The following is a 24,521-nucleotide window of genomic DNA, read 5'->3' as shown; positions in this document are numbered from 1 at the left end:
GTATCTGTGGGATGATCTAAAGAGGCCCCTCCCCTCAACCCGTAGGACCCAAAGGCCCCCACTAACAACATTCTGTTGCCAGACACCACAGGACACCCTCAGAAGGCTAATGTCCATTGTTTGATGAGTCACAACTGTTTTGGAGGCACAATATTAGGAAGGTGGTCATAATGTTATGCTTGATTGGTGCAGTTGGTGAGGTCAGTGTCTCTTTGGAATTTTGGCTACCAACACCTGACGTTTACGTGATCGGATCGCCCAGATCGGATCTTAATGTAAGGTCTGAACAGGCCCTAAGTTTTTTACCATTTGTCTGCAATCAAACCTTTGCCTAAACCTACACCTCTACTGCAACAGTCATTTTCTCTGCTTTCAGCCATCTTTCGTCTCCTGCATGCTACGACTCAGCTCTCCGTGTGAGCGTTGCAGCTATCTTCGCTTGACACAAACCTTCACTAAACCGCAAGGATGAGGACGATGATGAGATAAAGGCCTCCAGGTTACAGTTGATGGAGCTGTCACCGCTCCACCTGGACTCAGCTGTCCTGAATGGCCAACATCTGTCGAAGAAACTTGGGAATAAAAGGGTCAGCCCCGCACGGTCACAGAGGTCCTACTCACTAGTCCAGCGATTTCCCAATTCCCAAATTCCCCTGCCTGCAGATCATGGCTGTTTACTTACTGAGCTATGACCACTTCCTTATCACCAAAGCCTTCACTTACATCTCTGAACATCTGTGACTCACTCATAAGAAATATCAATTTGAGATCTGCTATTACCCGGACCTTATGCCAAAGTTGAAAACCCCTCGGTTTAGGGTTGTTCTCAGTAAAATTAATATCATCCTTTTTGGCATCCTTTTTTAACCACTGCATCAGGGAATGACCACCACTTCTTCCACAATAGCTCTGGAACATACACTGGTCACTAACCCCACATAGAAAAAGGAGGTCATTTCATAAAACAGCACTTATAACAAATGACCAGAGTACAAAACCTTGGCCACAAGATGGAGGATAGTCTAACCATAGCTGTCTTTATGATAAAATGTAAACATTGCAAACACTTCAGTTCAACTTTTTGTCATCTGTTTAGTTTGTGACATCGATGACTGATGGCTCGTGCTGAGTGCCTCTGCAGATCTGTCAAACCAGTTGCGCCTAATGAGCACAGCCCTGTCATAGCTAGCTACTGCTAATAACTATGCTTATTCTTTCTCCCTGCTGGGTGCTGCTGCTCCCCCGGGCAGGTCTGATCAAGGGTTTTCTCATCCTCCCATCAGGCAGACAGGTCTCCCCTCCATGCTGGACATTATCGACTGATGTGCCTGGTTATTATTTCAGTGCCCCTCTGCAGTCATTCAAAGCAAAGGTATGAACTATGGTGTTCAGAGAGTGTCTCTACAAGGCAGAGCTGCAGTGTCCAGTGGAGTCGGCCTTGTCCAGATGCAGTCTGAGTGATTAATGGATCCCACAGTACTGCCACACTTTTCTTCATTTCTTCCTTTCCTGCTAACTTACATTAATCACTCACTAGTGAACATCTGTCTTTTGTTCTCTCTCTCTATTTCTGTTTCTCCTAAAAGTCTAAGTATAAACAATGAATGATGGCAAGTGACAACAGTTGTAGGGAGGATTTCAAAAATAAAATTGATGTTGTAATCAGTCCAGTTTAATCACGTCACCTAGCCTGGCTAATATCTATCCGGCTGTCATGTCCAGCCAACAGGGTCTTCTTCTTTAACACTGTGGCAGAATAAAAAAGTTATGAATATATTTTTTTTTATCCCGCTCATGTGTGCTGATTCCCCACAGGAAGTTAGAAGTCCAGCAGAAGTGGCAGACGTTATTTTTTTTTTTACATGCCACTGAACTATTTTCATGGGACAGTACTGTATTGTTTGTTTAATTTAGTTCAGCTTTTCTAGCTGGTCCAAACCATGGAGGTACATGACAAGCGGAAAACTCAACATTGAAACAGAAATGAAAGTGGAATTATAGCACTAATAAAATATCTTTGCCTTGAAGCATTTGTCTGCGTTCAAGTCAGCTTAATTTTTCTTTTTGAAAGTGTCATTAACGTTTCACAGTTTCAGAGTCTCAGTTCAGATGGTGGGGCTCTGTTCTCTGCGTGAGGCAAGTCTTATGGGATGAATCAGATTCAGTTTAATTTTATGCAGCATGACAGTAGGATACAGATCGTTATCAAAGAAGGCCTCTGTTGGAGGTCTCTTTTTTATACATTTATTCAAAGAGGCTGGCAGAGAACATTATCAAAGAAGGGACACTGTTTCTAACTTACAGTATACCAGAAAGGAAGTCTGGTTATCGCATATCGCCACCATGTTAAGCTCAAAGAGTATGCATTTTTGGCTTTTGTCATTAGTCTGTTAGTACTGTCACAGTGACCATACCAGGTCAGCAAGCCGAACATATCGATCTGCTTTTTGTTGGATTAATAAAAATATGAGGGAGCAGACGAAAGTCTCCAAACTCACAGTTCAGTTGGAAAACTCTTTTCGACCTTCTTGCTTATTTTGCGACTCTTTATTTTTATGCATTTTCAGTTATCGTTGTTTAGTATTTTAATCAAAGCTTGAAATGAACAACTGAACCTCAGCAAACAAATTAAACAAACACAGACCAAAATCCTTACATTGTTACACTTTAGGTAAAAGTCTTCAGTGCAGGTTGGCATTGAGAAATGCCAGATGCCTCAGCTTGGATGCCCAGTTTTCGTTCATTTCTTCACTTTTTCCCAACATGCTGGCATTTAAATACGGCTTCCCCGTCTCTCTGTCGCTCTGTGTGATTGGCTGCATGGTGTGCCCATCAAAATAAAGTCCCAACTCTGCCTGCAGGAGGAAGATTCTCCTCCTCGACAGGAATCGGCTCTTCTCATTCTCCACAAACAGTCGTCTCATAGAACCGACTCGTTGGCAAACAACACATCATAACTGTGCCTATATAACAAGTAATGTCTTTTAGGTTAAATAAATGGGGACATGAATGACCGTCAGCTGATGTTGGTCGTCAGATGCTTTTAGTTATTTTGCATCCCTGCCACTGGCCATAATAATCTTTTTAAGGCCTTCTTTAAAACTGAATGGGTCACACTGCAGTGGTTGCAGATGCTCCTGTGTTGCAAATTCTGTAAGTACTTGGGGCACCTCAAGACTTATTGATTGGTCTGTTCATTTCTTCCCCATCATACCTCTCACTGTACTTCATTCTTCAGTTGTATTACATAGACTACTGATCTATCTAAGGTGCAGATAACTATCAGAATATTGACAAGACAGAAATGCTACAGGCTCAGTATCATATAACATATAACATTGTGCTTACACAGAAGGCATTAGTGAGCCACAAAAGCTCTGTGTCCACACAATAGGTGCTCATAGCATTGCACTGCCAAAAGTCTGGAAAGTGCTTTTATTACCGGTCACCGGGATTATTGTTAGCCCTGTGATGGATGACCTGTCCAAGGTGCACCCTACATCAGCTCCTGTTTCTATTTTGACCATTCTGCCTTTATTCTGCCTCTCACTGTTCTCCCAAGTTTAAGAAAGAGCGATGCAGAATCAGCAGAGATGCTTTTATTGAACATGCCTCAGTATGTTGTGTTTCAGTCCCATGATGCTGATAGAAGTCATTAAAATACAGAATGACAAGACCTGAGGCAGTTCCCCATGGGTCAAAGAGATATATATCACACTGCATTTATAGTCGTGGTGATAGTCTATTGACATTTATCTTTGATACGATACACCCAAAATGCAGATAAGTCACGCTCACAGCAATAGAATACAAGATGCAAAAGATACTTAACTCATACTAAGTGTAAGAGGAACTGCTGCGGTTGGGTAGGCAACAACTCCATCTAATGGGCATATCAAGTACTGAGCTTAGTTATTTGATGTTCTGCTGAATGTCCGCTGGGAAGAGCTTAAATATAATCAAACGTGCCATTTAATGACTGGCTTCCCCGTGACAAAGATCTGGATCAGGCAGCTTTTATCACAGTTATAGATCTGCAATGGGGGTGAAACGCAGAGCAGGGGTTCACAGAAAGGACAGACTCTGTCCAGGACATGCACACTGTTCAGATCCCCTGCAAAAGGCTCTCAGCACATAGGTGTAACACAAGCAGGAATTTCACTGAAAGTATGATTCATTAACAGCAGCAAAAAAATAGGCAATCCAAACAATAAAACTGATCCTGATGGGCCAACATAGCTAAAAGAAGAGAAGGACCCGGTGTGTCGCTCTAACCCTATACATCAGAACTAAACCCCTAATCAGAAATAGGATCCAAAAAAAAGAAGACATCCAGACCCATCAAACATTACAAATCAACAAAGCAAGAGCCACAACAATAAACCATTGCTCCTGCTGCACAGGAGATGAGAATGAAAGAGAGCCAAGCTCCCTCCCCCTATTTATTGGATTCTTCTGATTAAGCTGGATCAGCCTCACCCGAGGGAGAGAACACAAGACACCACGAGTTTTATCTTCCTCTGCCTCTCACAACCAGCATGTGTCAGATTGCTGTTTTTTTGAACATCTGTGCGTGTACTGAACGACTAAAATGCACATTTTAGATATATCGCTGCAGTCATTCAAGCCTATCACTGAATAGGGCCCTAATCAAAGCTTCACCATAACGTCATCAACATCATCGAACTATTGGTCAATAACCTGCGTCTCCACAAAAAAACAGTTCCTCCACGCAACGCTGCAGCTAAATTGGGAAGGCACTTTGAGTCAGTGCACGAGCAAAGCTCAAAAGTGCACTGGAAAAAACACCAAAGTACTAGCTATATTTCAGCAGAGCAGTCATTCAAGACTCTAAGACTAGGCAGACATCAAGCTGTATGCTAGGAGTGACTGAGACATCAACCAACCACCTCATCAGAATCTATAGTGAGGACACCAGGATGTCATTTAGACTGGATAAGTGTGGTGGTGAAGACAGGAAACGTGAACAGAGAGAGGTGCTGTTACCAGAGATGATAGGAGACATACATGATAGCCACTAGTACTTGGGCATCCTTCCATCCTATGGAAGTCATTGAAGGTGGTAAAACTGTCAGCTGTAGCCAACTACCTGTAGATTGTCAAAACCGGCAGTGAGAAACCAGCTAAGACGAAGGAATTAGGTACGTGACCCTAAAAGTCGTCAGCTGTGACCTACCCGCAGGAATAGACAGATGCCACTGATGTCAAGACACAACTGGTTTTGGAGGGAACATTCATGGCATTAAACATGTGTTTCGCATATATTCATTACCGATGTTAAGAATTATCTTCATTCTCCTTCCACACACGTGTGCACAAGAGGATTTTTAATGATTTATCTCACTAATGACTGCCGGGAAAAAGAAGTGTACAAAGGGTTCAGCTATTAGTACGCACGCGTGTGTGCATGTGTGCGATGTTCTTCATGTCATCACAGCAGCTTCATCTACCTTTAAGAGAGTTTACGGTGTTGACAGTTCCAGCACACAACGTGTCTGGCAGGAGCCTCTTGAGGCCACGAGGAAGAACAACGGAGGAAAACAAGAGAGACTGCACAAAAAACAATGGTATTTAAAAACAAGTCAAAAAGGGAATGAATATACTCAAACAGCATGCTAAAAGACGATGAAATGTAAAACAGAGACCAAGGGTTATCAGTGTGTGACATTATTAATGCATGCTTCTTTTTTTTTTTCTCCTCCTTAAGATTGTTGATGTATGTAGATACTGATGCTGCAGGAGGTGTCAGAAGGTGAAAGAAGTGGGAATCTGAGCCCATGGCAAAAGTCAAGACTGCTGAGGCTCTGGTGCGATCTATTGACAAGGCTGTAGTAGGGGTCAGATTCTAATCATCACAACAGTGAAGAGTAGTAGACCTAGTAGCTAGACCTGAGCAGGTTTTTTAATTCACTGTTTTGGTAAAGTTCAGTTTACCAGGCTTGTGCACAATTCAGAATTTCAGAATTGGCCGCCATTCAATTCATGAGTTGGAATTTGAATTGAATTGACTCCGCCCCACAGGAAGTTGAATTTGAATTGGAGTTGGAATGACAGGAAGAGGAATTAAATTCATGGCAATTCAAAGAAATTCCACAACAGAAAGAATGTGTTGAATCTCACATACAATTACATTAATTTTGTAATTTAATAGCATAATGTCATTACACATAACTAGTCACTCCTCAACCCTGCATACGTTTTGTTCCAACATATAGATAATGATCAAATTCTTGAAATAAATTACTCCCTCAATGTTTGATTAGTTTTGTTCAAAATGTTATTTTCATCTCAAAGTAATCAAATAACACAAAGTCGTTGTAAATGCAGTTGTCATTTATTCCAATGCAAAACTCATTGAGCAACACTGTTGCATCTAATTCTCAATAGCTCCTCAAATGTTTTATCATTGAGTCTGCACCGTTCGGTCCGGTGTTGACCATCAAATTGTGTAGAAAAGAAGCTTTCAAATAAATGTCCACCTCAAAAATTGTTTGGCAACCATTTTAAATACTTGGTTAAAGCAAAGCATTCTGGGATATGTAGTCACGTTCCATTGTGTTCCACAAAATTACAATTCCAATAAATCAAACTTAATTATGTGTTCTGTGACTAGAGCTTTTAACATTCATTGCTGGGGGGAAACATTTCCTGTTAATGTAATCTGAACAAGTAGTTCAAACTAATATCATTTATAGAATATGTAATGAAATCATATCTGACATACAGCTCTGGAAAAAATTAAGAGACCACTGCATTTTTTTCTGAAATCAGCATCTCTACATGTATGAAAGCCATTCCATTCCAGCGTCTGTTGAATTCCATCACAAGCACACCTCATTCTGCATAATGAGGTACTGATTAGGTGATCACCTGAACCAAATCTTATTTAAGGAGGAAAAGTATAAAAACCACTGCTGTGTTCATCACTATCCTGTTGCAATAGGATCAGCTGGATGTCAAAAACAGTGCTATTAGTACCTCAAAAATAATTGGAATCAAATAATAACTATTGACCATGCCAAAAGAGTTGAAAAGAAAAGTTTTGAGTGAGGAAAAGGAAGGTTCAATTCTGGCTTTACTGGCAGAGGGATACAGTGAGCGTCAGGTTGCTTCCATCCTTAAAATTTCTAAGACGGCTGTTCATAAGAACAAGGTCAAGCAGCAGACACTGGGGACAACAAAGCTACAGAGTGGCAGGGGGCGGAAACGACTCTCCACTGACCGGGATGACCGTCAACTCATTCGAATGTCATTCAGAAACCGTAGGATGACATCAAGTGACCTACAAAAAGAATGGCAAATGGCAGCTTGGGTGAAGTGCACAGCAAGAACGGTTGGAAACAGTCTCCTAGGGGCAGGGCTCAAGTCGTGTAAAGCTAGAAAAAAGCCCTTCATCAATGAGAAGCAAAGAAGAGCCAGGCTGAGGTTTGCAAAAGACCATAAGGATTGGACCGTCGAGGACTGAGTAAGGTCATCTTCTCTGATGAGTCCAATTTTCAGCTTTGCCCAACGCCTGGTCGTCTAATGGTTAGACAGAGACCTGAAGAGGCCTACAAGCCACAGTGTCTTGCACCTACTGTGAAATTTGGCGGAGGATCGGTGATGATCTGGGGGTGCTTCAGCAAGGCTGGAATTGGGCAGATTCGTCTTTGCGAAGGACGCATGAATCAAGCCACATACAAAGTTATCTTGAAAGAAAACTTGCTTCCTTCTGCTCTGACAATGTTCCCCAACTCTGAGGATTGGTTTTTCCAGCAGGACAATGCTCCATGCCACACAGCTGGGCCAATCAAGGTGTGGATGAAGGACCACCAGCTCAAGACCCTGTCATGGCCAGTCCAATCTCCAGACCTGAACCCCATTGAAAACCTCTGGAATGTGATCAAGAGGAAGATGGAAGGTCACAAGCCGTCAAACAAAGCTGAGCTACTTGAATTCTTGCGCCAGGAGTGGAATAAAGTCACCCAAGAACAATGTGAAAGACTGGTGGAGAGCATGCCAAGACGCATGACAGCTGTGATTAAAAATCAGGGTTATTCCACCAAATATTGATTTCTGAACTCTTCCTAAGTTAAAACATTACTATTGTGTTGTTTTAAAATGAATATAATCTTGTTTTCTTCGCATTATTTGAGGTCTGAAAACATTGCATCTTTTTTGTTATTTTGACCATTTGTCATTTTCTGCAAATAAATGCTCTAAATGACAATATTTTTATTTGGAATTTGGGAGAAATGTTGTCAGTAGTTTATAGAATGAAACAAAAATGTTCATTTTACTCAAACACATACCTATAAGTAGTAAAATCAGAGTAACTGATAATTTTGCAGTGGTCTCTTAATTTTTTCCAGAGCTGTATATTGTAAAGCTTCATTGTTAAACACTTCACTTATGTATATGAATTTCTTTGAATTTGTATTGAATTGCAATTCTGCTTCCTTTAATTCAAATTCGAATTGTAATTCTAGATCCTGTTTTTGACATCAATTCAAATTCAATTCAAATTCAAGAATTGAATTGGAATTTAGGAGTCATTCTCAATTCAATTCTGAATTGTGCACAAGCCTGCAGTTTACCTCATACATAGTGAAACTCACGGGCGGCACAGTGGCGTTAGCGCTGATGCCTCACAGCAAGAATCCATGGGCCGACTTGGCCTTTCTGTGTGGAGTTTGCATGTTCTCCCTGTGTCTGCGTGGGTTCTCTCCGGGTACTCCGGCTTCCTCCAACTGTCCAAAGAGATGCCTGTTAGGTTGATTCTGAATTGTGCATGTGAGTGTGAAAGGTTGTCTGTCTCTCTGTGTTAGCCCTGCGATGGACTGGAGACCAGACAATGTAACGAGTACTGTAAAGAATACAGACACTAGTGGTGTGTTGCAGAAAGGGATTTACTTACAACTAACTGTAGGGTGGCTAAACACAAACTCCAGCAGTGAAATTGTTGGAATAATAAAATCTGCTATGCATTTAGAGTGAGTAAATACTTATTCTTCTTTGTAAGTTGTACTTTTAAAAATTTCCAATGAACTTATATTAAAGAGACATAAAATGAATGGCTTGCTGATAGTATATCATACGCATTTTATCAGATATATAAAACTGCCGCTTGAGACAGACAGACATGAAACGTGTTAGCAGGTGTTCTTCGAGCTGATTATAAAACACACTCTGGGGAGAGTGTTTGCTCCTGCTCTCTAGGTGGTTCTCTTTGAAGCTGATACCAAAATCCATCTCATTAGTTATTCATTGGAAGCTTTATGCCGAATGCACCATCTACTCTAAATACAGTTTGGGGAATTGCCTTGTGTACTGTTGTGTGTGAATAAATATGAGCAATAAAGTGGTACAAAAAACAATTAGGAAAGTGTGTGGGAAGTTAGTTACACGTGGGTTGAGCTCAGTGATTATGTATAAATGCAAATAAGTTCAGAGGTGAATAGATGAAATTACTGTGGCTCAACCTGTGTGTGTGTGTGTGTGTGTATGTGTGGTGTTGTGTTAATTTAAATTTCCCCAAAGGTAGATCCATAAAGTCTACCTGTTCCTGTGTTGGATTATACACTGTACTTATTCATTTGAATCAATTTCTCCCTGCTCTCTGAAACATTTACTCATGGCACATAGGCAATTTGGACATTCGAAACAGAATTCTTGACCTACTTTGAAGGCATTAAATGTGAACAGTATCTTAGGGTTAAAGAAACCACTTACCAAGCATGGGGTGCTGCATTAGATGACCTGGATGCAAGCACCTGACCTGAAACCCTACTGAGATGGTTTACTGAGATAAGCTGGACTGCATAGAAAGGAAAAGAAGCCCCCACATGCTCAGCATATAGGGGAACGCCTTCAACACTGATGAAAAGCTCCAAGTGACTACCTCGTGAAGCTGGCTGAGAGAATGGATAGCGTTCAAAGCTGCCATCAAAGCCAAACAAGGACACTTCGCAGCTCACCTCACAGAGCGCCACAGAGTTGCATAAGGTCCGTTTTGACACTTTAGACGTTTTTTTTTTTACGATCAGCTGGGAGAGTATTACATGTAACTGCAGATTCCCCGCAGCCACTCCAACTTCAGCTTATTTCTCTGTCAGGACAGGGCTCAGAGAGACCACGGGAAGACTGCAGATACACAAGCCTAACAGGAGGGGGCGCCAGTGACTTTCAGTTAGAACAAAAGACAGGAAAATGAGAAATGAAATTACTACTAATTTAAAATGTTTTTTATATCATCATTTTTGTATCAGCATCATTTTGAGGGGCCTATACTCAGAAATCAACAGAGCCTGGGTTTTCAGAGTGAGAGACCAGTGGGTTCATGCACTTGCAAAATATGCATTTAAATGCATACAATGGTAGAACTTTTCTGAGTTTTCATTAATGTTTAATTAATCACAAATGTAATAATATAATGTAATGTGTGATAATGTTAGTGTACCTTTTATGTATGAGGAAACAGTGTGTTCCTTATAACTTATTGTGTTTATCATGAATAGTATCCATTTTAATCCTTGTGATGATCTGATAACAGAAGTGTCATTGAATTAATTAACCAACTGAGGCTGTGTGCACTGGCGATTTTTCACTTTAATTCAAGTTGGGCATTCCTCAAACTCTCCCCTCTTCAGGAGTTATCGTCCACTATCTGAACATTTTGGACCTCTCAGGTTGTCAGGCAGAGCTGCTAACCATACAAACATATTGACAAGTAGTTTCCGTTACTGTGTTTCAATTTGTATTTATCATTACAGACAGGCTTTTAATCCTGGCAAAATCACCCAGTGAAAATCATGTCACCTCGGCTACAGTACCTGACATCATTTGAGGCGATTATTGATCATGGATTTGAAGTCTCCTGGATGCTTCCTAAATGGCCATTATTAATTACAAATGTGGTAATAATGACTATAAAGCCCATGTGTTTCCCCACAGTTTGATTCTCCACCAGGTATCACTATAAAGATAACATTATCCCACTACAAGTTCAAATATGAACCTTTAAGACATCCAGCTATGGTCCAGCCACTTGATGGCAGTAAAACCATTAGTTATGCACTTATATTTAGAGGCCTGTGTGTGAATTGCTACTCAAAACACTTTACAGTCACAGAAAGGTGATGTTACTGCTGCAAGCTGGGTAGATTTACAGTATAAGGAAGTGTTTGTTAGTATGTGAAAAGAAATTCTAGATCCATGTGGACAGAGAGCCATCCACATTTCTAGTTAACATATGAACAGGTGGCCCCATCATGAACATACAGTACCTTCCTCTGGGTTCCAATTTCTTTCCCTCACCACAGGACAGTCTAGGGCACATAATCTACAGAGCGCATCTCTATCCTGAAAGATAAAATAAAACATTAATTTAATTACTCTAAATCTGTCTCAGTCTGTAAACAATATTCTTCCATATTCTGACATTGTTAACTAGCAAGTTTTGTTATGTTAAACTAATGCCTGAAACACATAAACCTCACACAATCCAAAGTTGAAAAGTGTGCTTTACATATAAAAGATTAGGACTTGGCAACATCTTAAAGTTAAATCCAGTCTGGGGGGTGTATGTGGTTTTCCAACCCCTCCACTGATATAATTACTGCTGAAAGTTCCTTATTTAGCAAAGTCACCGCTCATTCTGTAATTTAAATCTTATCTGGAGCTTTGAGATTCATATTACTGCCCTAGGAACGTTTTCTGTCCTTTTCTTGTGTTTCATCATCTCAGTGTGAAATTTGTGTAAAATTGTGGGAAAGTACAGCGAGTATAAAAAGTCTGTAACGACAGGTTTGTGACATAAAAAAAAATAATCTTAAAATATGAAACAGATGAATATCAAAAATGTGAATGCACATATAAATACACTAGACAGATCGATAGATATACTCCAATATTGCAAAAGGTATGTTTGGTGGAAAGAAGAGAAAGAAAGAATGTGGTTTTGGAATGGCCAATCCAGCGCCCAGATCTGAATCCTACACAGTGTACAAGAGATGCCCTGATAATGTGACAGATCTGCAACATTTTTAAAAAGACAAGTGGGAAAATATTCCCAAGCAGATAGACTCTAGACTTGTAGTCCAGACAGGCTGTGTGCTTCAACCAAGTTTTAGGTAAGGAGTGCACCTATTTATGCAGAGATGTTTCACATTGGTTTCATTGCATAGGTTGTAAATTTTGAAATAAAGACACAAAAAGTTATGATAGCTTTGTCTGATTTTTTTTTAATATAGAAATATATCACAAAAACACTCTGTTTTAACAGGGCTGTATATACTTTTTATACTGAACAGACATAACATTATGACCTGTAGGTCTCCATTTTGCTGCCAAAACAGTTGTGACTCATCAGAGAATGGACAAGGGCCTTCAACAGAATGTTAGTGGGGGCCTTTGGGTCCTATGGGCTGAGGGGAGGGGGCTCTGTAGACCCACAGAGGCCTGGTCAACACCTTGTGCTGTTCTTCACGGATTTTTTGAGTTGTTTCTAAACATCACGTCCATAATCATGAGTTCCTTTACTATTTTTATTCTCCCAACTTGTACTGTTTTGTTAATTTCCTCTGATTTGTTCTAGAGCTGTGCACTTTCTCTTGCAGCATCATTCAAATAGTGATAGTGAAAGAAAACAATACTATGTTGCTTTCATTCAACCATTGTTTCCAAACTCAGATGTGTGTAGGGATTTGGTGGTTGGCAGCATGAATGTTTTCCACTGAAGCACCAGGTAGCTCCAAAGTCATATTTTTAAATCCTACACATAGTGGCTTCTTTAACATAGAGAGCAGAACATGAAACATCAGCGGTGGACAAGTTTCCTTCTGCCACTGACACGCGTCCACAAGCTACGGGCCGTCTGGGCGATGGTCACCCGGCGGGGAAGGCGGAGGCTCTTCAGGGGCTCCCAGATACATGCCAGGACACCTGGCTCTGCAGGCTGCCCCAGGTACTCATGGGAAATGTAGTTTATTCTTTTCAGCTGTTTGCTGTAGTAGTTCCTGAGGTCACAGAGCTCCTCGACTGCCGTATCAGAGATGATAGACACCTGAGATGGAGAGCTGGGCACAGAAGTTGTGAAGGTGTCAGAGCCTGGGGGCGGAGCGCCAACACCTGCTGCTGTTACATTGTCCGGGGTTTTTTTCCTCACTCTCTGAGAGGCAGGGGATTTACGTTTGGAACAAGTTTTAACTGGGTGTGATGGTGTTTTCTGACTCTCATTACAGATGCTATCTACTCTATTAATTTCAACATTAACTTCAACTACATGGTGGGACAGGATAGGTCTCCTCTTCTCTTCTTCCTCTCCATATTTGTCTACCAGCTGTTTATTTACTCTCTCTGTTTGTCTGTCTATCTGGCTAAATGGCTTCAAGTCTTGTTTCCTGGACAGGTTTCTCTGTTGCTTAAATAGTTTCTGTTTTGGTTGTGGTGGGCAGCCGTTCTCCATGACAACGGGGTCAAAAGTTATATTGACTTCTTCGTCTTTGGCGTCAACAGTGTCCTGTAACAATGAAATCCAGAGTTAGTTAACATCAGCAGTAAAGAACTGAATATTCGTTCTGGAATAACACAGAAGATGTGCACATATAGATCAGCAAATCACACGGCTCAATTACCGTGTTGCTTTTAACACGTGGCAAAAGTAGAGAGAGTGATAGTTAACCTCTCCATGCAGTCAGTGAGAAAACCTCGACCATGTTAGCAGAGTGTGATGAAATGTTAGTGATGATTAGTTGAAGCATGCTGCTGAGCGTGGACACTGGCACCAAAGACAATGAGCAACTGACTTGGGTGGAACTCAAACTTTGAGACAGATTCAGATTCAGAAAACTTTATTTGTCCCTGGTGGGCAATTTAAGAATTTCTAATGAAATGAAATTCAAACTACTGTTCCAAATGTAATAATGTGTTTGCTTCAAAATACAGTAGATTTCTGAATATTCATAAAGTCTAAGGCCACTGTGATCTATTGCATGTCGTCTTCCTGTCAGTAGTATATAATCCTGGCACCTCTCTGGACAAAGTATTTGGAGAAATCGTAGACAAAGGTACAGCTGGTTGAGCATCCAAGAGCATCCATTCATTAAAGTGGTTTAATATTTAAGCAATTACTATGAATTCACAAAGGAAAAGAACAGTTCAGTGCAGCCAATGAAACGCAGCTATAAGAAATTGTTAACAGCCGATGCAGGGCAATTAGTAAGCCAAACTGTATATAAATATAAAATCCAGCCCACAGTGTAACTCACTGTATCCTTGCCTTCATTACATTTTCTCATGCAAGTTACAGCACATCTGACATTCCTATACAGACACTTCTATAGAAGCTCATATTGATTACATTAAATCTAAACCCTAATACCTTCTCATGATTTTGACTGATGTATAGCTGTACTATCTGGTAAATGAACAAATATTCTTAAGGCCTGCATTGTTGTCTGAAATGTAATCACTTACTCCCTCATTAACTAGTTTGGCTGTTTTGGCTTTTTCCTTTTCCATTATACTGTCAAAATTAAATAAAAATTTGAACCATAACTCCAAGTTACACGATAAGCCATGAATGACTGCACTTTGTACAGAACACAATGAAGAATTTGTGGATAAAGTTTTGTTTTGTTTTTCCATCTGCACATATAAATAAAAAGTGGATTTAAAGCTTAATCATGTTCCAACATTCGTCTGATCCAATATGAAGCATGAAGTAAAAGTCTGGACATGCCAACAGAAGCAGAGGTGAACAGAGTAAAGAATGATGGACTGTACTTTGTCAACTTGTCTTCTGGGTGGGGAGGGAGGGGGCTAGGGAAGGTCTTTCTTGACTTTCTTGGACACAGGGGCATCTCCAGCGCTTTGAACTGATCTTTTTCCTTCTTTGGCTTTGCCCTGGCAACTCGCAGCTTTTACCTGCAGGTCATCAACAAAGGTCTTTTACCTGAGAGGGTTCACAGCTACAGTACATGGAGTGGACGAGGGAACACTAGAGGGGAGGACATGGGACAAGTCTGGACAGGAATGTAAACCAAAGCATTCATTCATCCATTTTAACACCACAACAGCCCATGATGGGGACCCCAAAATGCTCATTGTGCTGAGATCACTGCTGCCATCATCGTAAGGATTTCAACACTAATATTATTAACACTAATTATTATTCAACAATTTGCATGATAGCATAATTTTATTTATAAAATAAGAGCAGCAAATCAATCGACCTGCAGCTGGAATCAGCTAACGTTGAAACATTATTTGATCTAAGTAGTTTAGGTAATTATCTATGCGCGAAACTTTCAACCACCAAGTTTTTATTTTCACACTATTCTTAACAATTAACTTTCAATGAAATCACCAAACACTTCCATAAGCTTAAGAGGCATTCAATGGCAGAAATGTATTTGGTAAATAAATCAAGGGAGTGGCTATTAGTCATTACTCTTTCAGCCAGTCATACCTTTACCTTATCCGTTAAAAACAGATGTTAATCACAGTGGAAAAATAACGTACAAAATATTTTAGTTGCAGAACAGAAGTGGAACTACAAAGATTTCATCAATGATTTTTCAAGTTAGTGTATTGATGGCAACGAGTCAGAAGCTGTGTGAGGTAAGGATTATTTCTACTTAACAGATTAAAAACACAAAGATCCACTCATCCTTATGTGGACAAACAAGATTCTGTACTGACGACCAACCAAAGGGAAAATCTGACTTGAGTTCTCACTTACCTTTACAAAAATACAAACAGTAAGAAAATGTGCGAAAACATTTTAAAGTGACATGGTGGAAGGACACAGGAGAGACACATTGGAAGAAGAAGAAACAGGTTAGAGAGGTTTCACAGAGAACACACAAGATTGGAAGATATATCACGTTAATACACAAATACAGGAGATACAGAAAGAATGACCATTACAAGACAGGTGCTACATATACCTGTGTTATTTCAACATATTTACTGAATAACAGGATATTATTGTTGTAGTTCTATAATAATTAATAATCAAAAATGAACTGAAAAGTGTTAAATAATTACATTTCTGTGTCGCCTTGTACAGTGACTGTGTATTTTTTAAAGGTTTTGTTTTCTGATACCTACATGACTGAATAAATATTTGATCATTTGTGATTATATGAGCAGTATATCTCCAATTCAAAATTATATCTCCATTTTCTTTCAAACTAATTTAGATGCAGATGTCTGGATTTGGTCCTTGGGCCAGACATGTTTAGCAGGATATGTCATACAGTAACACTGTCTTTCTCTCTTGTTGTCACTAATGAGGACACAGTCATCTTATTTTACTAAAATTTGTAGGTAATTGATAAAACTTACACAAGTGTCAAACAAGATTTCCTATAACAAATGGTTAAGGAATAATACACGTATTATTACGTCTACAGATGTGAAATCTTATATAAGTCACCTTTTTTGCTAGCTTTACCTGACTTGTGCACAATAATAATAATAATAGTTATTATTATTATTGACAGCATACAACACATACAGTGCACAGGCACAGAAGAACATTTGTTTCACTGTCTTGTGACATTTACTCACCGCAGCAGCTCCGGTTCCTGTTGTCCTCATCTTCATGCTGAGTGTATGTGTTTGGCTCTTCAGCAGAGGGGCCTTGCGCCCAAGCTTCATGTAGAAGTAGGTGGTGTATGGAGTAAAGCTGAAATCCTCCCTGAGATCAACACAGGGAAAGCCGAAAGAGCAGATAGCCAAGAATCATTTACTAGTGTCAGACAGCCTCAGCTGTCTCAACTGTGTTCTTCAATAGCATAACTTTGTGTCTGTATTTATATATCTACTGGGAGCAGCCCAAATAATCTTTACATACTTAATAATTATCAGAAAAAAACGTTCTAATAAGTGTAAAGCTGATGAGGACTCCCAAACGAGGGCTGCGAGAACAAACTTCTCATGGAGCATGAAACAGCCTTAACAGACAGTGGAAAAAATCAACAACAGACGGAAAACTGAAATATATCAGTAGTCACCTGAGATATCCCTGCAGCAGCAGGCGGACAATCACAGCTTCAGCCTGGAGCCGAGACAATGTAGTGGTCTGGATCATCTTCCTCCGCTTGGCTGGACCTTTACCCATCCATGCCTCCACCAGCTTTAGCGGAGTAAGTTTCTCATCCATGGATGCTGCTACCTCCATAATCTGCACCACCTCCCTGGCATGTTGGGTAATGTCCACAGTGGTGTAGTCTGAAGACGCAGAGGTCATATGATCACTAACTTTACTTTAGAGAATGTGGCCTACATGGCACACATGAAGCCATGAATTCTGACATACAACATACACACCTTTTGCATTGCGGCAAGTATCACACATCTGGCTGCATCCTTCATCATCCCACACCTCATCAAAGTGAACAGCCATGAGAGAGCGCCGACACCTTCACATGAAAAGACATCAGACTCAAGGGACATTCGGCTTCTGGTGTGTAAGCAGTAGTACTGTATATCACATTGCCTGTTACCTGTCAACATTTTGGCAGTAGTCAACCATCTGGAGCAATTTCTGCTGACCAACATTCTCCATCACCACCATGGTGCTTATCCTGAAGATGTCAGCAAAGCCAAAGTAGACAATGCAATCTGCTGGCTTGTCATCTCGACCTAGAGACACAAGACATAAACAGAATGAATTAAATGTATTTGCAATAATATAATAATGCTTCAAGTACTTGTGTCTTGATAAAAATTATGGGTGTCTACCTGCACGTCCACTCTCTTGATAGTAGTTCTCAATGGACTTGCTGATGGTGTGGTGGATGACAAACCTGACGTCAGGCTTGTCAATTCCCATGCCGAACGCCACTGTGGCGACCACCACCTACAGGACAACACAATCATATACAAATATGATAAATGCGACAGCAGTACTTATGTTTTACCCTGACGTTTTTATACAAGCCAGGAGATGTATAGCCTGTTTTCATATTTGGTTGGGTTTTTAGCTCCCTCTTGCAGTTACTTCATATAGTTTAAAGGGAAGTAATGGTAAACTGAAAGAACAATTCGATTATAAAGCAGAATATATAAATAGATAATATAAATATGTATATATAAAGCAGCAATTAACTTAGTTTTGCTAAACATTTCATGATCAGAGGAAACATCTTTCTCTATCGGGATCACTTTAACCACCATAAACCAAGCTACAAAGCAAATCGAGACCTAGATATTCTAGAAACCCATACCAGAAACACAACCAGTGTGTGTTCAGAATCACTACCTGGATTTTGTTAGAGGTCCATTTGCGGTGAACCCGGGACTTGTCTTCAGGGTCCATGTTAGCGTGGTAAGGATACGCCATTATGTCTCTCTTCTGGAGTTCAGATGACACCAACTCTGCATCCTTCTGGGAGAACACATACACGATCCCTGTGGCATACAAACATACAGAGAGTGTTTGCAATCTGTTCAGGCAGATCTAAAATAAACTTATCCAAGCCTTATTTATCACAGTACCTGACTGGTCCTTGTATCTGCTCTTGATCAGAGAGGTAATGTCACTTATTGAGGCCTCATTGTCAGCAGGTTTAATACGGACCTGAGGGAAAAACGTTACAGTTGTTAGTGAGTATCAAGAGTACACAAGTTCTTTTCATGTTTGTACTTGTAAAGTCACAAGCTGGTTTTCAACAATGCAACATGCATCAGCTACAGGCATCAGCTATCAAAATGATTTGAGTATTTCAAGGCTTCAACTTTATACAGACAATTATTTAATAACAAATTTAATAACACTCACAGATATATAACCAGTCAAAAGAACATGCAGTTTGTAGTAATGGGCTAAAACAAAACAAATACCAGTAGGGTTCTTTTAACATTACACAAGTTGATGCTCAGAAGAGTGTTCTGAGCATTTAAAAGGTGGCTTGACAGAGAAACATTCAGTCTGTTGTGTGTATGAAGCAGATGGCTGAAAGTGTGTGTGCGTGTGTGTGTGGTGGCCATGGATACCTCGTAGTAGAGGTTGGTTCGATTGAAGGAGGCAGTGAGTGTGATTGGCTGTTGCACACATAGGATTTTCTCACAGTCCTTCAGGACGCTGCTGGTTGCCGTGGCTGTGAGGCCCAGCAGGGGAACTTTGGGGAACTGTCTCTTCAAGATACCCAGAAGCTTATAATCTACATAACAGTAAAGAAAAATGCAGCATATTAAGACCAAACCCTTCGAAATCAGCTTGTTCTTGCCTGAAAGAAGATGATTTGAGGTCTGGTTAGGGAAGCCCTCACCTGGTCTGAAGTCATGTCCCCACTGGCTGCAGCAGTGCACCTCATCCACAGCAATACGACTCAGCAAGTTTGTGTTGTAGGCTTTCTCCAGACGAGACATAAGCAGCTTGCTTTTAGCAATCTTCTCTGGAGTCACATACACCAGTTTGAAAGGGGCCTTTGCATCCATCATTCCAGCCATGACTGTCTTGGCATGCTCCTGTAATCACATTAAAAAATACTTGATAAAAACAATATAACACTAAGAACGCTCTTTTTTTTTTTTTTTTTTATTGAACTGTTTTGATAAAAACAACCTGTTGTCACCACCATACAATTATTTTCTTGCCTTTTATGTGATCCAAATGATCAAGGGCCCCTCGGCTATAGAATAGAACAGGCCTTTATTGTCATTGTCACAAGTACAACGAAATTAAAATACTTTTTGACTCACTACTATCCTATATTACCAAGAACAGAAATAGCTATTACTGAACTAAAACTGAAGTGACTGGATTTTTCCAGACTCATGTGTACTGAATTAAAGGTAAAAAATGGATGCCACTGTATGTACTGACATACATCGATCAGACATAACATTATGACCACTGAGAGGAGAAGTAAATAGCATTGACCATCTTATGACAATGCAATGTTCAGCTGGAAAACGTCTGGACCTGTGTGGTCCGTGTGGATGTTACTCAGACATGTACCACCCACCTAGACCAGACCAGGCACCCCCACCCCATAGCAATGACACTGAGCAAACATCAGCAAACCAGGGTTGTGGTGATGAAATACCAGAGGAACAGAGGGCCTACAGGGGGAAGATTTTAAAGCCAAAAATGTGTTATACCTTGGTGCTGGATGCATTTAGCATGACTGCTGACACGCTGATGGACTTCAGGTACATGATTTGGTCTTCCATCAGGGACACCAGGGGAGTGACAACAAGTGTGAAACCTGACACGATTACAGCAAGACAAATGAGTCAAATGTGAATGTGCTTACGCAGTTAATAGATTAAACCGTCTAGTCAGAGAGCATTAGTGGACAGTGGGAGGACAGAGGTTTCACTCTAAAATAATGTGTCTGTGTCTCAGTGTACCCTTGGAGCAGACAGCCGGCAGCTGGTAGCAGAGACTTTTTCCTCTTCCTGTAGGCATCACCAGGAACAGATCTTTGCCTGTTAGGGTTAGGTTGACAGCTCTCAGTTGCAGTGGTCTGAATTTGGAGAGATGGAATGAGTCCTTCAGGTGCTGCTCCACTTCTTTAGACCATGGGAAATCTATCCAGGATTAGCAGATAACGCAGGTCAAAAACAGGAACTATTGCCATTCTATGCAACAGTCACCGTCACAATCAAATTACATATTTGAGGTAAATACAAACTTTGCAGCAAATAAACACTAGCCTTCCTTCATAACTGAATGCTTGGTCACATTTTATTTTAATAACTAGTTGTGTAGCCGTGTCTTCCCTGTACCTGTGCCATCATAGCGCTGCATCTCCTGCTTGCTCATCAGTGGTTCACCTCCAGATGACTTCGAAGAAGACAAGGACGAAGAAGATGATGGCTGCGCAGATTCACAGGCCTCCTCCAGCTGCTGCAACAGTTCATTCTTCCGAGAGGTCAGCTTGGCCTGCTTCTCCAGGAGCTCTGTGAGCTCCAGCTCCACCAACTCCAGCTCAGCCTCCACTGAGTCCAGCTCTGCCTGCACATCTGAACAAAAACACCAGAAACACTGCAAGAGGTCATCTGCAGTCTCTTACAAGTGGCAGAGACGCTCTTTGGAAGATAGTGCATTAAACTTAACCACTACTGTGGTGCTTTCTATTTTGATAGAAATAAACAAAACTGACAAATATGTTTTTTCAGTGGTTGATTTAGTTGTTAAAATGTAAACACAACTGTTTTTCTTTTCAAAATTATGAAATACCCGTACTTTACCTTTGTTTTCCTGCATAGGAAACATAATTGCACAATAAACAGGAATCCAGTGGCTGCACTGAAGAGATGTTAAATTTCTAACAACTGATGCCAGTGTTTTGGAATAGATATCGTTTAGTTTTTTTTATATTTGTCCTCTAGGAAGAGTGGCAAATGAGTGCCCATGTACATCATAGAGACATATAAAAACAAATGTATCAAACTGTATGTATCTAATCAAAATTAGAGCCCATATTGTTTTTAATATTATACGTTATAGATTTATTTGAAATGCATAAAATTGAAATTTTCCAAATTAATCTAAATTCCATAAACATCTCTTTAGATTTTTTGCCAGTTTATTAAAGATAAAAAACATAATTCTGTCATTTACAAAAGTATTTGATCATTGAACAGTACTTAGAGGAACACCTTTGCAAGCATTTATTGCTTGGATGTACTATGACGTTAAAGTATGGATTTGGTGGGGTCACCACCTATCCTGAGGCCACTCTGATCTTGTTTACGGATGTCAGAAGGACCAAGTTCATGTCCAAATTCTGAAATCGTGACAGTCCCTGTATCTATGATACAGAACATACTACATTACAGTAGGTGCTTTAGGTAGAAGACGTAGGTATTAGACCTAAAGCAGTTGTCCACCTGGCGGCGGATTCTCCCATCTTGCAGACAGAGGTGTCAAGTAACGAAGTACAAATACTTCGTTACTGTACTTAAGTAGATTTTTCAGGTATCTGTACTTTACTTGAGTATTTCTTTTTCTGACGACTTTTTACTTTTACTCCCTACATTTGTACACAAATATCTGTACTTTCTACTCCTTACATTTGAAAAACAGTCTCGTTACTTTTTTAACCTCCACGGATGACAAGACATAAAAGACGTGACATGATCGGACATGACTAGAGCATCGGAATAGAGAAGGAAAGTCGACGATGCGCTTCCTGTGTTCTTCTTCTACTGTTTTGAACAGGCAGTCTGTTGGTTAGTTTGAGCTCTGCTGCCACCTAGTGACTGGAGGCTTGTTTATCGTTCAAGCATCAATAAAGACACTAATACTGAAAGTCCACCTGACCCCACTATTTGAGAAGTACTGGTCTGGTATGGTGTGGTTTCTGTTGCTATCATTAGCTTTTTGAGGATTTTTTGGAAGCTAGTTTACAACGTTAGCAATGCTATGGGAACACACCGTTTTGATAGTATAGCTAACACTAGCTAGCGGTTTAAAACAACTCAGTAACCCTCAATTTATTATTAAAAATTATTCCGGATGCTCATGCAGGACCTCTGATCAATTAAGTCTAGATTATTCTGCCAGAACTTTTTCATTTTGCAAAATTATCAACGGATGCAAAATCTGGCAAAATTTTTTACTTTTTACTTAAGTACATTTCAGAGCCTGTACTTTCTTACTTTTACTTGAGTAAAGGAGTTGAATCAGTACTTTTACTTTTACGAGAGTATTTTTTTACACAAGTATCCATACTTTTACTTAAGTACAGAATGTGAGTACTTTTGCCACCTCTGCTTGCAGAGGACTTCTGCAGTTCTGTTGGGTTCTTGGACACCTCTATGACTAAGGCCCATCTCGCTCTTTTACTCAGTTTGGTCAGACAGACAACTCTAAGAAGATGTCCGATTATTGAACAATGTGCTTCTGAGAACGTTTAAAGCTTTAGAAATTATCCCCAAGATATGCCTCACCAGCTATAGAAGCTTTTCCACACACAGGTGTGTGACTTTATACAATACATCCAATCATTTCAATTTCCCACAAAGAGCATGATTTGTTCCTGCGGTGACTAAAGATAATTTCATGTGAAGTATAGCAGAAGTATTATTAAATCAGGGTACAGTAGTTGTAGACAATATTACAGTAGAGCAAAATGTCCTCTCAGTTGACTGTTTTGACTATCAAGTCTCACACATGCATGGGTACCAGTCCTCTGAGGATCACACCTCCACAGCTAATGATGTCATTCCTTGTCCCTGCATCCCTCTGGAGCAGTGGCAGTGTTACCTGCTGTCAGTCCCCATGATGTCAACATCCTCCTCAATACCAGAAACTCGCAGGATTGGCATAGACAGTCCTGTGAGTGTTTACATCTCTGTTGCACTATTTGGTTTTTAATGAAGCCTTGCTCATTTCTTATGCAAATAACGGTGATGCAAACAGTTCAGTGACTAAATATAGTATCTGAAAAACTCACCATTAGTTCCACCGCCTACATCCATTTTCCCAGACTGATTTTTTCAAAAGAAAGACAGTTTTCAGTCTGTCAGATGCTGATTTCCTGTTTGATAAAAAACATGCTGTGTTTAAGAGCCGCTGGTACTTTTAAGTATTTTATTTTTGTAAATAAATACTGTACTCTTGAACAGGTTATCATTAGAACGATAATACGGAAACAACTACTTCACTGTACATGCGCAGTCTTTTAAAAAGTTACTACAGTTTAGGCTACCGTGACAAGGCCAAAATCAAGTTTTTCTATTAGCATCAAGCCTCATAGCCAGTTACATTAAATGTATCTTAAGGTAAGCTAACTCAGCTAGACTCGAGAATGGTGCACCTGTTTCGTCAAAGCAGGAGCAGCAAATCGCCGTTAGCTAGTAGCTAGTGATGGATATTTTCACCAAATTGTTCATTTGGACATTGAGTCTAAGCAGACTTATCCCCTTGTCGTCCTCTATTGCTAAATATGTAAGCTTCAGCTGAATTAACTTTGTAAGACTTTTAAAATATATATATATAAATACAAAACTAACCACTGAATAACTCCGTCCAAAGCCCCTCCTTGTTGCTGAATCCACTTCACGGTTGCTATAGCAGGCGAACCGCCCGGCAAGAGAAAAGAAAAAAAAAAAGTACGTCCGCTGAAAATTGTATGAATATTTGCCCTGGGTTTAGTCTACCAGGCTACCTACAAACGCCTTCGCCAGCTCGAGACATACCACATCTCATTGACAATCAATCGCTTTAATGCATTCCACAAATTAAGCTTACGAAGTCAACGTTTAAAATTAACACGCTATCCTATCTCCACATCACTGCTGCCTGATAGATCAAAACCAGGAAAAAATAGCACCAAGCCAACATGTGATGCATTCAAGAATCATATTCGGTAGAGATTGTCGTTATACTTTAAAATATTTTACTTTTTGACAAATACTCGTCTATTGTGCAATTAAGTATATGTGTAATAAACACGTAAAATAAATATAAGATATATATGCCATATTGGTACTTGCAATAATATCAATAATTAAAAACGAAAGTTGCTGCGTTGAACGCGACATGGTGCTGTTCC

The 24,521-nt window shown here is 40.1% G+C and overlaps 2 protein-coding genes across 4 annotated transcripts; both read right to left on the bottom strand.

Annotated features, from left to right (window-relative positions):
- Positions 1 to 11,965: 11,965 nt before the first annotated feature.
- Positions 11,966 to 14,520, bottom strand: LOC311508855 (uncharacterized protein; the record flags this gene model as incomplete). The annotated part of the gene is made up of 2 exons (XM_084573846.1): positions 11,966 to 13,519; positions 14,476 to 14,520. The coding sequence occupies 2 exons, from the start codon at positions 14,518 to 14,520 to the stop codon at positions 12,818 to 12,820; spliced, it is 747 nt and encodes a 248-aa protein (XP_084429972.1). The 3' UTR covers positions 11,966 to 12,817.
- Positions 13,379 to 24,397, bottom strand: recql (RecQ helicase-like). Of its 3 annotated transcripts, XM_084573111.1 has the most exons (16): positions 23,980 to 24,397; positions 23,421 to 23,504; positions 20,746 to 20,982; positions 20,368 to 20,547; positions 20,116 to 20,222; positions 19,281 to 19,479; positions 19,006 to 19,172; positions 18,508 to 18,589; positions 18,272 to 18,420; positions 17,752 to 17,869; positions 17,514 to 17,652; positions 17,338 to 17,429; positions 17,022 to 17,238; positions 16,576 to 16,705; positions 14,785 to 14,925; positions 13,379 to 13,519 (listed from the first exon to the last, which is right to left on the bottom strand). In XM_084573111.1, the coding sequence occupies exons 2-15, from the start codon at positions 23,443 to 23,445 to the stop codon at positions 14,821 to 14,823; spliced, it is 1,947 nt and encodes a 648-aa protein (XP_084429237.1). In that variant the 5' UTR covers positions 23,446 to 23,504; positions 23,980 to 24,397; the 3' UTR covers positions 13,379 to 13,519; positions 14,785 to 14,820. The 3 variants fall into 3 exon arrangements, with proteins under 3 accessions (XP_084429237.1, XP_084429235.1, XP_084429236.1); XM_084573109.1 differs by lacking the exon at positions 13,379 to 13,519 and having other exon boundaries at positions 14,826 to 16,705; XM_084573110.1 differs by lacking the exons at positions 13,379 to 13,519; positions 23,980 to 24,397 and having other exon boundaries at positions 14,826 to 16,705; positions 23,421 to 23,625.
- Between the last annotated feature and the right edge of the window lie 124 nt (positions 24,398 to 24,521).

The sequence above is a fragment of the Chelon labrosus genome (genome assembly GCF_963514085.1).
Source record: "Chelon labrosus genome assembly, chromosome: 23".
NCBI lineage: Eukaryota > Metazoa > Chordata > Actinopteri > Mugiliformes > Mugilidae > Chelon > Chelon labrosus.
Note: the sequence above shows the minus strand (reverse complement) of the source record. Positions and strands in the feature narration are given on the sequence as shown.